Genomic DNA, 13,206 nt, shown 5'->3' on the forward strand with positions numbered 1-13,206 from the left:
GGATGAGCCAATTGGGAAAGTGTAGGGTCTAGATGGTATTTATATTATTGCTTTATGAATCTAACAGTGAAGGATACAGGATATTCGGACCAAGAGGACGTGTGAACAACCGTCTTGCTTTTTTAATGTTCAGCCAAATCGCTGCTTTGCCAGAGCTTGCAAGAATCCCATGGTCTCTTGCTCCTTCTGTCGATACGCCTGCGCACGTTCTTCTCGCTCCGCTGTACGCGCACGAAGAATCTCCTCTCTCCGAATCTCACGATCGTTCTTCTTACGTTGATCTTTCTCCTTCTCACGTTTCAAGGCAGAAAACTCATTGCCCCCACCCATTAAATCTTCATCGCGAGCTGCCTCGGGCGAGGCACCGCGCGCGTCCGCGAATGCACGGTTGCTCGAAGCAACTTCTCGCCGCTTCTCGAGCTGTCTCTCCCGTGTGCCCGCCTCAGCCCGCGGTGCAATCTCGTCTTGGAGATAGCGCATTTCGGATTTATGCGAACGTATTTCAGCGCGGTACTGATCGCGTGATTCACCGCGGGCAGCGATGGCATCTTCAATAGCAGATTCTGGAGGGAAGTCAGCACTCTGGCCATATTTGGGGGAAGTATAAAAAAGCATACCTCTTTTGAGCTCAAGGTCTTGCGTAGTTGGGATTGCAGGGCCCGCTTGTGGACCGCCTCTCCCTGAGCCAGGATGTGGCAGACTAGGCCCGTACTCGTCATCTTCATCCTCCTCATCATCGTCATCACCTACTGGCGGCTCCCGTGGGGCTTCACCAGTCGCTCGCTGGCCCTGCGTATAATCCGGCGATTCGCGTCCGCCTCTCGGGCCAGGTGCCGGTTCTTCTTCTGCACTCTGGCGCGCCTTGTCTAGCGTAACGGGATCATACCATCCCTCGGCGAGTTCTCCGCGGTTCCTGCGATGTCAGTAATTATCGCATTAAGGAATGAACACCCTCATGCTTACCATTTTTGCGTAAAACTTTTCCACCGTCCTCTCACCTCATCTTCACTCAAGTCTTCGATATATTTTCCTTTTTGAATATCCAAGTACATGGCAAACATGGGCTCGTAAACCTTCAGGTCGCGCCCTGAGAGCTCGCGTGCTTGGTAAGGGAGCACGACCGGTTTCGCTGGGGCATCTCTGTGTCGTCGCTCGTGGTGCCCGCGGTCCTTTTCTTCGCCACGGCGGTGGTGACGGTCTGATCTGTGTCTGTCTGATCGGTGCGGAGAGCGCGAGCGCGAGCTCTCTCGGGGTCGGTGGCGATGGGAATGGCTGTGGCGGCTGCGGTGATGACGGCTTTCGCTTGGTGCAGAGGGAGACGCAGCTCGGTGCGATGAACGAGTTGGTGAAGGCATTTTGGCTGGTTTCCTTCGTAGTTGAGAGGTTATGGAGAGTCTGGAGGAATTTGTCTTCTGGGGTGATAAGGAAAGACAGGTCTGCTTATCGGTTCGGCCATCTGATTTCCAAGATTGTCCCCACGTTTTCGATTCTATAACGCATTCTTACATTCTTCGTCTCAATTTCGTTAATTTCAGTTATAAATTTATACAAAGATAAAGGCAAATACATTACGGAGCGACTATTTAGTCCAAGGAAAAATCTTCATTGTGATAAATACATTTAGGCGAAAGAGGTATACAATATCCAATACTCCAGTAATCCTAGTTCAACTTTAGCTGGAAGGAGCACTCTGCTCCACGCTCGGGCTAGTAGTGTTTTCGGCAGGTGTGGCAGGTGTACTCGACTGCGAACTGGCCTTAGACCGGTTGGCCGCGGCCATTTGCCATGCCGGGATGGAGGCAGATCGACCAAGCTGCGAGAGGGGATTGGGGCTCTGGCTCGTGCTCGCTGGGGCAGCAGCTGGGGTCGGCTCCTGTTCAGCTGGAGTCACAGTGGCAGCCAAACTGTTGGTGGCGGCAGGAAGAGCGGATGCGGCGGGGGTCTCTTCCGGTGCCGGGCGAGGAATACTGGGGATGGAAGTAGATCCAACGGTCCTACCAGCAATAGGGATAGCTCCACTGCCACCAAGTCTGTTGCCCAGCAAGGTCTTCAAGCTCTTGAGCTCAGTTCCGAGCTCCTTCAGTCGATTCTCATTGCCTTCCCGGGCACCTTCGAGGGCCTTGGGAATGGCGTCCTTCAATGACTTCACCTCGTCGCTAATGCGACGAGTCTCATCGTCTCTTCGGCGGGATGAGTTCTTAAGATCAGCAACAAGACTCTCCACGTCCTTGAGAGCCCCGTCCAAGCGCTCGGTACGGGCTTCCTCGGCGGTCTTCAATGCAGCGGTGTCGGTCGATAGTTGCTCGATCAGAGTAAATGCACGTGAGAACTGCTCATCAATGTTTTCTTTATCTTGCTCCAGCTGGGGAGGGGTCGGTGGGGCAATCAAAGGTGCGATATAACGCTGGATGGATTGATCAGCGCCATTAGTTTTGAGAGAGGAGACAACTGGATACCTTTGTGACGGTATACAACCCATAACCAACTCCGCCCACCACCGTCGCCATAATAAACCAGTCCCGCCAATCTCTCTTGGGTGGCCTTTTCATGTGATTAGTCTCAAACCCCATGCGACGATCGACAGTTGAACTTACTCAGGAGGCGGCTGCCATTGATTATATGGAGGATAGCCATATCCTTGAGGCGGTTGTGGTTGACGGTAAGGAACTGGCTGTGAAGAGTAGCTAGGTGCCGGGGATGCTGAAGCTGTAGCTGCGGCCGCGGCCGATGGGTCCTCGCCCACTCGCGATAAGGCAATGTCCACTTCCTCTTGAGTCAAATTCTTGGATTGAAGGAATGAGACCCTTTTTTCAATGGGTGAAGATGCAACCGACGGGTCCTGGAGGACTAGATAAAGTCAGCGATCATCGCACGTCAGGTTGTCTGCCTTGTAGTCCATACAGGTAATCTAGCGGACACATGAGTTAGCAGGAGCTCCGAAAGCGGATGATAATCCATGGCAATATATAGCTTACAGCTGAAGCAATCAGCTCCTCGCGTGGAGCCATTATGATGGATGTCGACTACCAGTGGAGTGAGTGTAGGAGAGGTGAATCAGGGAGAGATGCGACGCTCACATCGGCAATCGCCATTTGGACCTCGGAACTCGCTCCAACGCCAAGACTTTCCCCAGACCGGGAGTCTCGTGATTATCGGTTAAATTGTTTTTCCTTTCGCCCACACCGCCTACCCTATTTGAAAGTAGCACGCATTTGTTTACTTCGCTGAAGTCCCGCCTCGTGCCTGCCAAACAACAGATCAAACCCCTCCTCTTGGATTTTGTGGTGCAACCTACTTGGACGTGGAGTCTTTGTCAATACATAAATCATATCCAAACCCAGTTATTAAAAGAATCGCCTTGTCTATTGCCGCCTTCGCGGCTTGTTTATCACCATGTCGCAAGATACTGGACTTTTCAGTATTAAGCGCCCCCGAGAAGTATAGAACCCTCCTATGCAGCGCACGACGTCGGGCTAATTTATATTGCAATTAAGACCCTCGGGAGTGTACAGAATTTCTCCGCTATCCCCCAACCGCAATCGGCACTGAAGCGCGCAAGCTCTATCGGATTCCAAAACCCCCCGTTCAGCTCTCAGAACCACCGAGCTTCCTTGATGGGCTCCACTGGTCGCCCGCAGCAGCCCAACTTTACGCGCATGTCAATTGGTGGACCATATGGCGCTGATGCCGGCCTTTCATCTGTTCGCCGATCAGTGTCGAGTAATATGTTCAGTGGAGCCAGTGCCAGTCGGCAAAGCTACGCGCCAGGGTCTCTTTCCTCCAATCCTGCCCCTCCTCAAAACCCACAGCGCAGAAGCAGTGTGTTTTCGCGACCATCCACCGGAGGAGGACCGATGGGACATCAATCGTTCTTCACTCAAGTTCCTACTGTGGCTGGTGTTCCCAGAGACCCGCGCCCTCTCAGAGACCGATCCTTCCAGGCACGAATTGGCCAAGAACTGTTGGAATATTTGACTATTCATGGATTCGAGTTGGAAATGAAACATTCCTTGGGGCAGAACACTCTTCGCTCGCCAACCCAAAAGGATTTCAACTTTATCTTCCAGTGGCTATATCATCGAATCGATCCAGGATACAAGTTCCAAAAAGCAATGGACTCCGAAGTACCGCCAATCCTGAAACAGCTAAGATACCCGTATGAGAAAGGCATTACGAAGTCCCAAATCGCAGCCGTTGGTGGCCAGAACTGGTCGACCTTCCTCGGAATGCTCCATTGGTTGATGCAATTGGCACAGATGATGGATCGTTATCAGTCTGGCGAGTACGACGATGCCTGCGCCGAGGCAGGTGTTGATGTCAGCGGTGATCGCATTATTTTCCGATTCCTCACTCAAGCCTACCACGATTGGCTGCAGGGTGGTGAAGACGAGGATGATGACACCGCGGAAAAGCGGTTGATTCCGCACGTTGAAAACATGTCGCGAGAGTTCGCTCACGGAAATGAGCGGTACGTACAGGAAATGGAGGCATTAGAAGCGGAGAACCGGGCTCTTCGCGACCAAATCGAAGAAGTGGAGAAGAGTGCTCCCGACATCGCCAAGTTGGACAAACACTTCCGCATCTTGGAGGATGACAAGAGGAAATTTGAGGATTATAACCAAAACGTCAAAGGGAAGATCGAAAAATACGAGACTCGCATCAAATTCCTCGACACGGAGATTCAAAAAACTGATACCGATCTTCAGGCCACTGAATCTGAGCGCTCCAATCTCCAGGAAAGTGTTGATCGCCAAGGCATCACTATCCAGGATATCGACCGCATGAACTCGGAGCGAGAACGTCTGCAGAAGAATCTGGAAGACACCGTGGCTCGCCTCGAAGAAGCCCATGCCCGTGTCATGGAGAAGGAAGCGGAAGCCAGCCACAAACTAGAAGATCTGGAACAGATTGTGAAGGCTTACAATACTCTTGGCTACCAGACTAGCTTGATTCCCGCAGCTGCCGAGAACGCCAAGGGCCAAGATTATGAACTTAGTCTGAATATCAATGAGAGCAACTTCTCCGCGAGCCAGATTGGTGGCCCTCCCAGCCGAATTTCTCCCGAGGGAGATCGCCTATTGGCGGAACCTTTCACTGGCTACCACCCGGCGCATTTGCTCAGTTTGGATCTCCGGGGATCTGTCCGAAACAGCCTGCAATCACTCCGGAAAGAGATCAATGAACGACGGAAGCAAGGTATCGATGATGACCTCGACCGTCGCAATCTACTCGACAACATCAAAGAGGCAATGGATGAAAAACGAAGCGAGGTCGAGGCCCTGGAGCATCGACGCCGGGCAGCTGAAGAAGAATTCGAACGAACAAAGGAAATCACGACTACTCAGAAGCTGGCATCCGATGCCCAAATTGAGAAGATGGAGAAGGAGTTGGCGAAGATGCGCGCCACGCTCAGTGACAGTGTACAGTTGATGGAGCAGCGCGAGATGAACACCAACATCGAATACGAACAACTGACGCTTCGAGCAAATTCTCTCCGAGAGGAGTTGCACACCAACGTCGAAACAATGCTTAACGACGTAATTCGCTTCAAAGTTCACGTTCAGAAAGGTCTCGAGGACTACGAAAGCTTTGTTGTTGACGAGGTAGAACAGGAGCTTGGTGGTGAAGAAGTTCTCGAAGAGGAGCTTTGAAATTACTTGACGATTTGATGATTTGGTGTTCAATTTAATAGTGTTGGTTTCATCTACAATACCCCGGATCCGTTCAGGACGCAATGCATATATCGTTTTACTAAATGTTTCTCTTTTTTTCTCTCTTTTTGTAAACGGCGGACCTATGAATTACTGTATCAAGTTAGTTTTACCGTTTTGGGTTTAGCATCTCAATATGTTGTCATATAACCTCCCCTCAATGCTCCTAACTTAAAGACCTAATCTTACCCTCTTTCCTTTCTCTATCCCGAGCTCGTTCTGGCTAGTATAGGCTGCTATACCAGTCGCCCAGGAGCAGAACCCTCCCTCCTACTGGTACAGTGGGACCTCCGAAGTATTGAGCGGCATTTCAGAGCCTTCACATACCGCCTTTCGTATAGAGGTACAAAATTCCGCCCAATACTTCGGAGGTCCCACTATACATACGACCACAGGGTGTGGAAAACAGAGCTTCCTGTCCGCTCAGCCGTACTTAAGCCATACGCTGGTGAGTTTGTACCAGCACGGCCTCACTTTTGTTTGTGTTTTGGATGTGCAATTGGATATTTTTTTAAACAAACTCTCTTTTACCAGAAGCTGATAGAAGAAGCGAGAAGTCCAATCCTACGTTTTAGCACTCCCCTCCTTTAGAAAATTTCGGAGATACCCTTTGAGTCACGTGTCGTTGGCTTCATGCTGCCCATAAACTAGACTAGGAGGGGCGTAGTGTCCGTTCTATACTCTTACAAAAAAGCATGGAGAAGTGGATTGAAAGCGTCATTAAATTGAGGAGGACAACATAGGCTGTGCAAAAGCCAAGATGCCAAGTGCCAAGTGCCAAGGCACGGGTCGGTGCATTCTCCCAGTGTGGTCTAAGTTTGTTAGTTTCCTCACATCTTTCATATCAGATCCCATCTAATCTGATTAGCAATCCCACAGCCTTCAATTTAGACCCGCATTGCTGCCAACACACTCTAAGGTTTTGAAATAAACCTTGAAAATTCATGCCAAGTCTTCTTCTTGCTTCTACTCGTCGTTTCCTCGTCGTTTCCTCGTCGATTTTTTCCATCGGCCCACCCTAACAGGGCTGTGCAAGTCGTATTTACAGTGGGACCTCCGAAGTATTGGGCGGAATTCTGTACCTCTATACGAAAGGCGGTATGTGAAGGCTCTGAAATGCCGCTCAATACTTCGGAGGTCCCACTATACATAGACCCTGCACTAAGAGAAGACCCTCGATGTCTTTGATTATCAGTTGATCATATCAGAAAATTCTCCCTTCAACTACCATCAGAGTCGATCACGCTCCGTGACGCTCCGTGAATCTGTGGATCGTAACTAGCCATGGCATTCCTTGGCTCTCTTGGCTCACACACTGAGTATTATCAACGAGGAAATGAGGGATTAAATACAGGGCGTTTAAGGGATTCCCCGAAGAGAAAAGTGATTAATCTTTGTAATAGCTTACCTACCATCGTCTCATCCTTAAAAGTAAATCGTAAATTCCATTCTACCTTCCTATTACTGGAAAGAAAAGAGCCCGAGACAACGTGATGAAGATTTTGCTTCTTTTCTGTTCTTTTTACCAGGTGGCACTGGTGACAGCTGGCGCAGTATGTGCAACTGCTTGCCAAACTGCCCTCTCTAATATCGAATTTATCGAAACGAGCCCCATTGAGGACTACTATTCAGATTTATGCCAAAATGTGCTCCGGGTGAAATCAACTTTTATCTGCATGCGGAACTATTGCTCAACAGATGAGATTACGGAAGGATGGAAAAGCCTCGATCAGTCATGTGAAGGAGACGGGGGGGTTAATACTCTACCATGGTCTATTATCGAGGAGGTGACTGAAGCTGAGGTAAACTCATGGCCTCTTTTGACCTATGAAGATACGCAAGCTGGTACCAGTGTGAATACCTCGGCTTCTGTTGATCAAACTCTTTTTGACATTGCTTACACAACAATGGCATGTCATAAGGTTATCCTCGTTCCTGTATTGTGGCTAATTTGTTTATAGTTTGATTGGGAAAATCAACTTATCACACGGAAACATTATGGGTAATTTAAATGTGCAAACCACTTTGTCGAAGTTCATATTGACTGACGGTGAACCCTTTGTATAGCTATGCAACCATGGGTTTCTGGGGGCTTGTTGTTCTTTTTGGCACCTTGAACAATATCCTTCGATATCTGAACAGTTCTTCTGTCTTTCGCTCAGTAATCACCAGACCCCAAGGCTTCATTCTCCGATGGTTGACCGTGCCACCCATATTGAAAACCAGTCGCTTTTCCGGATTTTCCGGTACCTCAAGACTGTGTGCAATTACAATTTCGATATTTTTCTTGATCAACATAGTTCTCATGTGTGTTGAATACCATGCGTTTGAAACTAATCTTTAGTAAGATCATATTGATTCTCTTCACTACCTATTGGAACCAGAAGACTTGACTAACTATTTTCCATCTCAACAGCTTTACCAAAAAATCGACACAACTTTGGCGGTACATTGGAGACAGGGCAGGAGTTATGGCAATCAATAACTTGCCAGTAATGTGGCTTTTTGCAACGAGAAATAACTTTCTCTTGTGGGCGACGGGATGGGAATTTGCTACATTTAATATGTTTCACCGCTGGATGGCTAGGGCTTGTGCTCTAGAAGTATTTGTTCATGGGATGTGTGTTTGCATCTATCAAAATCTAGGTGAGTCTGCCCTCTGACCTGCCGGATCCCTTAAATTGAACTTCAAGCTGACGCTATATGGTTTAAGAACTTGGAAAGGAATATTTTCTTTCACTTTGGAAAACTACTGACTGGTTTATGGGAGTTACCGTAAGTCCTAACTTTATCTTGTTTCTAGTTTTTTGCTAAACTCGTTTGAAAGGCGGCCCTCTCAATAATAATAACATGCCTCTTCGCAAGCTCCGGAATTCGAAATTCAGTCTATGAACTGTTTCTCGTCATTCACCAAGGCTTTGCCTGTTTGATCCTTGCTGCATTGTGGTAGTAAGTACTATTTTCAAACTTGTGCTTCAGAAAAACGTTTAACCCTGGTGAAATTTTAGTCATCTAATTGTTGATGGGCCCGACTACGTCGTCTTTATCTGGCCTTGTGTTGCTATTTGGTCCTTTGACCGACTTGGAAGGATTTTACGACTGTTGATCTGGAACAAAGTCACTGCGTATTCCTCTGCAGAGTATAACAGCGATGCAAACGTCATCCAAATCAAGGCTCGAGTAAGACAGGCTTTGTCTCCGAGTCCCGGCACCTACTTTTACGTCTACGGTTGGCGATCAATCAAATTCTGGGAAAGCCATCCATTCACGCTCAGCAGTTGGAACAAAGTGACCACGGGAGATGAGTCTTATACAGAATTGATCTTCCTTGTCAGTATACGAGGCGGTTTCACCTCCAGGCTCCAAAAACAGCTACTGCATCATGGTGATTCCGATATGGGTGCTTCATCTGCCGTGAGAAAGATGACTCTATCTGTCGAGGGTCCGTACGGACCAAGCTTTTGCCCATGGAAATCTGAAATGGCTGTCTTCATTATTGGAGGAGCAGGTATTACAGTTGCGACCTCTTTCATGCAACAGCTGCTACACTCTCTCACCTCGCAAACAGATCAGAAATCAGATATAAGGACTATCAAAATAGTTTGGGCCGTTAAGAACATTGAGCTCTATCGGTTTGTCCGCGAGCGCTACATCTCCACCTGGGAGCATGTATTTGCATCAAATGATGTCGAATTGTCTCTGGATATTTACCTAACATGCTCTTCTAAGATGAATAGCGAGACCTCAATCTCAACAGAACATGTTCCCCAGTCTCTTGATCTTTCAGGGGATACAAAAGGGGGTGTTTTGCCATCACCATCGACTGAGTCTGAAATTTCGACCCCGAGCGCTCTGCGTGAAGTGGGATCTGAGAAACCAGGGCCAGGGCCATTTTTAACGACTTTCTACCACGGAAGGCCGGACATCAGCAATATAGTCACAAATCAAGTCGAAGTCCTTGAGTCTGCTGGTGGCAAGCGCCTAGCTTTGGTTGGATGTGGTCCAAAGGCAATGGCTCATGACATACGTCTCAGTTTTGTCGATATTTCGAAGATACCACAGGTCAATGTGGATTTCCACTTGGCTCCTTTTGGTTGGTGATACAAACATCAGACATCCCAAAAAAAAAAAAAGTTTGTTTCATGCTGCAAAGAAGCTAGGATAGAGATCAAAACATCACTTGTATCTCCACATGTATACAGAACGTTCAAGAAACGTTTCCGAAGATGATATATCTTACTTTCCAACATTTTTCCCATGCACAAAGATAAGACGATTATCTTTCGAAGCATACATAACGAACATAAAGATATCAAGAAACGAAATCAACAAAAGAAAAACAAAGGGATCTATTAAAAGGCCAAATGTATCATCGAAACCAGCACCGGTACTGCCTTCCCCGGCAGGGGGTCCTGCCGCTCGACGACCCGTTTAGGAAATAGGTTTTTTTTCCTCCTCGACCAGACTCCCTGGGCGCATTCAATCCCATCTAGCTGTCAATGATCTGTAGAATTATCTGTTGTCTGTATTATGAACAGGTGTGGCAGACTAAACGCCACCGATACGATGGCTAGACAAGCCGGAGAAAACAACCCAACTCTTTCTCAAGTCTAACATCGAGCTTATAATTATTTTATTTAAAACGATAACGATAGAAGACCCTATTCTGCTGAAGATATGTGGTAAGATAATGTTTTTAATGCCAAATATCAATTCACATGGTTTTACTGACGTCTTCATTCAGTGATAATGATTGATATCTAGAAAAGGATACTATTGCTATGACTACGGGAATCCGGGGCAAGTAGCTTTCGGGAAATGGTTGGCTTTCGGTTGCCGATCTCTGTTTGAGAAGCCCCCCTCATGTTGGTGGTTCGTATAGGGTCGTACAATATAGATGACGCCCACCTATCTGAAAATCCTTTCTAGACTGCATACTCTAGAATCTCGTGTTCAAGGTTATTAGCAGGACGGATGCTATCCCAGCGAGTACCTTCAAAATTCATTGTGGCGAGCTTTAACTATGGGTTCTGATTATATATATGCCTACCACCCACGAGTTCTGGCTACCATACAAAAACAGAGCAAAGAAGAACTCACCGCTATCCTCCCTCCTCCCTTGTGCTGCCTGCGGATCAAGGCACTCATAGTCCATGTCGGCGCATCCGTCTGCAATATCTACCCCCAAGAGCCCCGCAACAAATCCTGGCCAACATAAGTAGGTCTAGAGTCACTTGGCTCATCCCCTTGGAATTAGTGTCCAATCCTGTACCAGCCACAGCTCTTCTAATGCCAGTGCAATCGGATTTTATTTCAATATGAAATATATACTTATGTAGCTATTACTATTACTAAATTCTATAAATTTAAAAACTAGATAATAAGTAGAAGGTTAGAATATAGCGATTATAAGATGCTAGGTAGACCCCGTTTAATGGGCTTTAATAGGGGCCTTATAGGCCCCCACGAATAGGCTGTGGGTTGGGTTGGGCTTTGGGCCTGGGGTTCGGGCTCATTTATGGGCTTTGCGGAACGCTACTGTGGATAGTATCCAAATCGTAGGTCACCACCCAATCGCCGGGGGGCTCATACTCAGGCAGTTTGAGGTCCGGATTTTTCTTGTTCATTCCCCTTGAAAAAAATATTCTAGCATAGACGGGGTCAAACACGAAGATCGTTTCGTTGGTCACACGGTTTCTGATTTCCGCTGTAGCCAAGATCTCGTCTATGGCGACGTACTCGTTCACTTTCGGCACACGTGCCCTCTCGAGATTTTCCTTCGCGTGCCTTGCAGTCTCAGGAGTGGTCCGGATGTCGAGGAAGTATAACTCATTTGGGCCGGTCGCTGCCACGTATGGAGTATCCGGCGCAACAACCTGGGGGCCAAATTCGGTGTCGATAACCTTTGGTACGTAGCTACCCCGATATTCCTCTGCATAGATTGGCGTGCACCCGCATGGTGCGGGCGTGCCCCCGCATGATGCGAGCCGGCTTAGTAGAAGGGTGGTGATCAATGGTAGAAAGAGCATTGTGATAAAAAGATGGACAGGTTGACTATGTATTCTGATTGATATGTCTGTGTGCGTAGCTTGTTTCTCTTAAAGAACTTGTCGAAGATAGAGGGTTACTTGCTTACTATGTGTAGGCTGACCTTGTTGTAGGCTGACCTTGTTGAAGGCTGACATCTTGTGGGCTGACCTCGTGGGGGCTGAAACCGTGATTAGCCACCGCATTACTGAGTACCAGCACAATGCTACCATTGAAAACCTGTGGAACCCTAGATAAGCTTGGTCACAGTTTCCCACAATGTTTTCCTCGCGTTGAGCGTACCACAAGTTGAACTTTTGCGTTGTTGGTGAACTAAATCCACCTCTACAGGGTGTGGTAAACTGTTTTTATCAATTTTATTCCTGGTCACCTCTACTTATTTTGCTATTGAGCATGGTTATGCACATGAAGTTCAGTTTTTGTACAGACTTTGTCAAAATTTCTACTATGCGCACTGTTTAGACCGAGCCATAGATTAATCGTGCCAAAGCTCATAATCACAGGCTTTGCACGATTATGGTAATTTGAACGTCAGCTCTTCAACTCAGCGTCTTTTTAGGTCCTACTATTGATATCTTTAAGCCACTCAACTACTTGAGAAGATCGGCTCTTTGTTCACATTCCAAGACTGAATTATGAAGGCTAGTTGGCCCACGTTTAGGATCAACATATGCTTTCTCTATTCTGCTATTTACTTGAGTTAAACAAGAAGCCTAGTTTTATCATTATTCGCGACTAGCATTAGGTCGTTGGCATTTCTGATGTTATCCCAGCGTTTTTCCATATCTACGACCCAGAGGAATGGTAATACTGTAACCTGTCCATCCTCAAATGATTGCCTGGTCTACTGATGATGAACGCAAACACTCCCAAACAGCACGATAACCCATGTTCTAAACAAATACTGATAATGAGATGATACCCAGAGTTGATCCCCTCCAAGTGACGGGTATTTCACGATAATCCGCATCTAGGCTTGCCCCAAGACTCGGCCAATGTTATTGTGACCTGATCTGATCTCTCATTTTTAGTTGAGACAATATCATTGTAGAGGGTTTTTGATATGATTCTCCACTTGGCATATAGGCGATTGAGAGTTATCGAGAATTTTTCTTGATTTATTTTATCAACTTGAATGGGCGTTCTTACGCTTTGATGAAGGGGGATGATACGGGAAACCTGGTAGGAAGCGTGGCAACGAATAAGAAGTAGATAAGATGAACAAGAGAAATCACCGGAGAAGAAAAGAATATGGGAAATGGCGATCAGGAAGAGACCTTGAAGCCCGCCGAATAAGTCCAGGTAGTAAGCAGAGAAGATTTACAGAATATCTCATCCTTTAGGCAAATAAAATGTTGCTTTTTTGAAGCATCTGAAGCAAAAAAAGTCTACGCCACTGAAACCGCGGCTTGATCAGCTCTCGCACAGATAGTTACCAAGCTCGCGA

The 13,206-nt window shown here is 47.3% G+C and overlaps 5 protein-coding genes across 5 annotated transcripts; 2 read left to right on the plus strand and 3 right to left on the minus strand.

Annotated features, from left to right (window-relative positions):
* Positions 1-129: 129 nt before the first annotated feature.
* On the minus strand, positions 130-1,355 carry PEX2_028110 (uncharacterized protein; the record flags this gene model as incomplete). Its single annotated transcript, XM_016740086.1, has 3 exons — positions 130-563; positions 618-913; positions 964-1,355. The coding sequence occupies 3 exons, from the start codon at positions 1,353-1,355 to the stop codon at positions 130-132; spliced, it is 1,122 nt and encodes a 373-aa protein (XP_016593497.1).
* A 317-nt stretch (positions 1,356-1,672) lies between these two features.
* On the minus strand, positions 1,673-3,008 carry pex14 (putative peroxisomal membrane anchor protein (Pex14); the record flags this gene model as incomplete). Its single annotated transcript, XM_016740087.1, has 5 exons — positions 1,673-2,404; positions 2,457-2,541; positions 2,595-2,847; positions 2,902-2,908; positions 2,976-3,008. The coding sequence occupies 5 exons, from the start codon at positions 3,006-3,008 to the stop codon at positions 1,673-1,675; spliced, it is 1,110 nt and encodes a 369-aa protein (XP_016593498.1).
* Positions 3,009-3,614: 606 nt separating this feature from the next.
* On the plus strand, positions 3,615-5,651 carry PEX2_028130 (kinetochore-associated Ndc80 complex subunit NDC80; the record flags this gene model as incomplete). Its single annotated transcript, XM_016740088.1, has 1 exon — positions 3,615-5,651. One exon carries the CDS (start codon positions 3,615-3,617, stop codon positions 5,649-5,651), a length of 2,037 nt encoding a protein of 678 aa, XP_016593499.1.
* Positions 5,652-8,474: 2,823 nt separating this feature from the next.
* PEX2_028140 (ferric reductase family protein) lies at positions 8,475-9,812 on the plus strand (the record flags this gene model as incomplete). Its single annotated transcript, XM_016740089.1, has 3 exons — positions 8,475-8,486; positions 8,539-8,660; positions 8,720-9,812. The coding sequence occupies 3 exons, from the start codon at positions 8,475-8,477 to the stop codon at positions 9,810-9,812; spliced, it is 1,227 nt and encodes a 408-aa protein (XP_016593500.1).
* Positions 9,813-11,227: 1,415 nt separating this feature from the next.
* PEX2_028150 (uncharacterized protein) lies at positions 11,228-11,740 on the minus strand (the record flags this gene model as incomplete). Its single annotated transcript, XM_016740090.1, has 1 exon — positions 11,228-11,740. The coding sequence occupies one exon, from the start codon at positions 11,738-11,740 to the stop codon at positions 11,228-11,230; it is 513 nt and encodes a 170-aa protein (XP_016593501.1).
* Positions 11,741-13,206: the final 1,466 nt, after the last annotated feature.

This window comes from Penicillium expansum, assembly GCF_000769745.1.
Source record: "Penicillium expansum strain MD-8 chromosome Unknown contig75, whole genome shotgun sequence".
Classification (NCBI taxonomy): domain Eukaryota; kingdom Fungi; phylum Ascomycota; class Eurotiomycetes; order Eurotiales; family Aspergillaceae; genus Penicillium; species Penicillium expansum.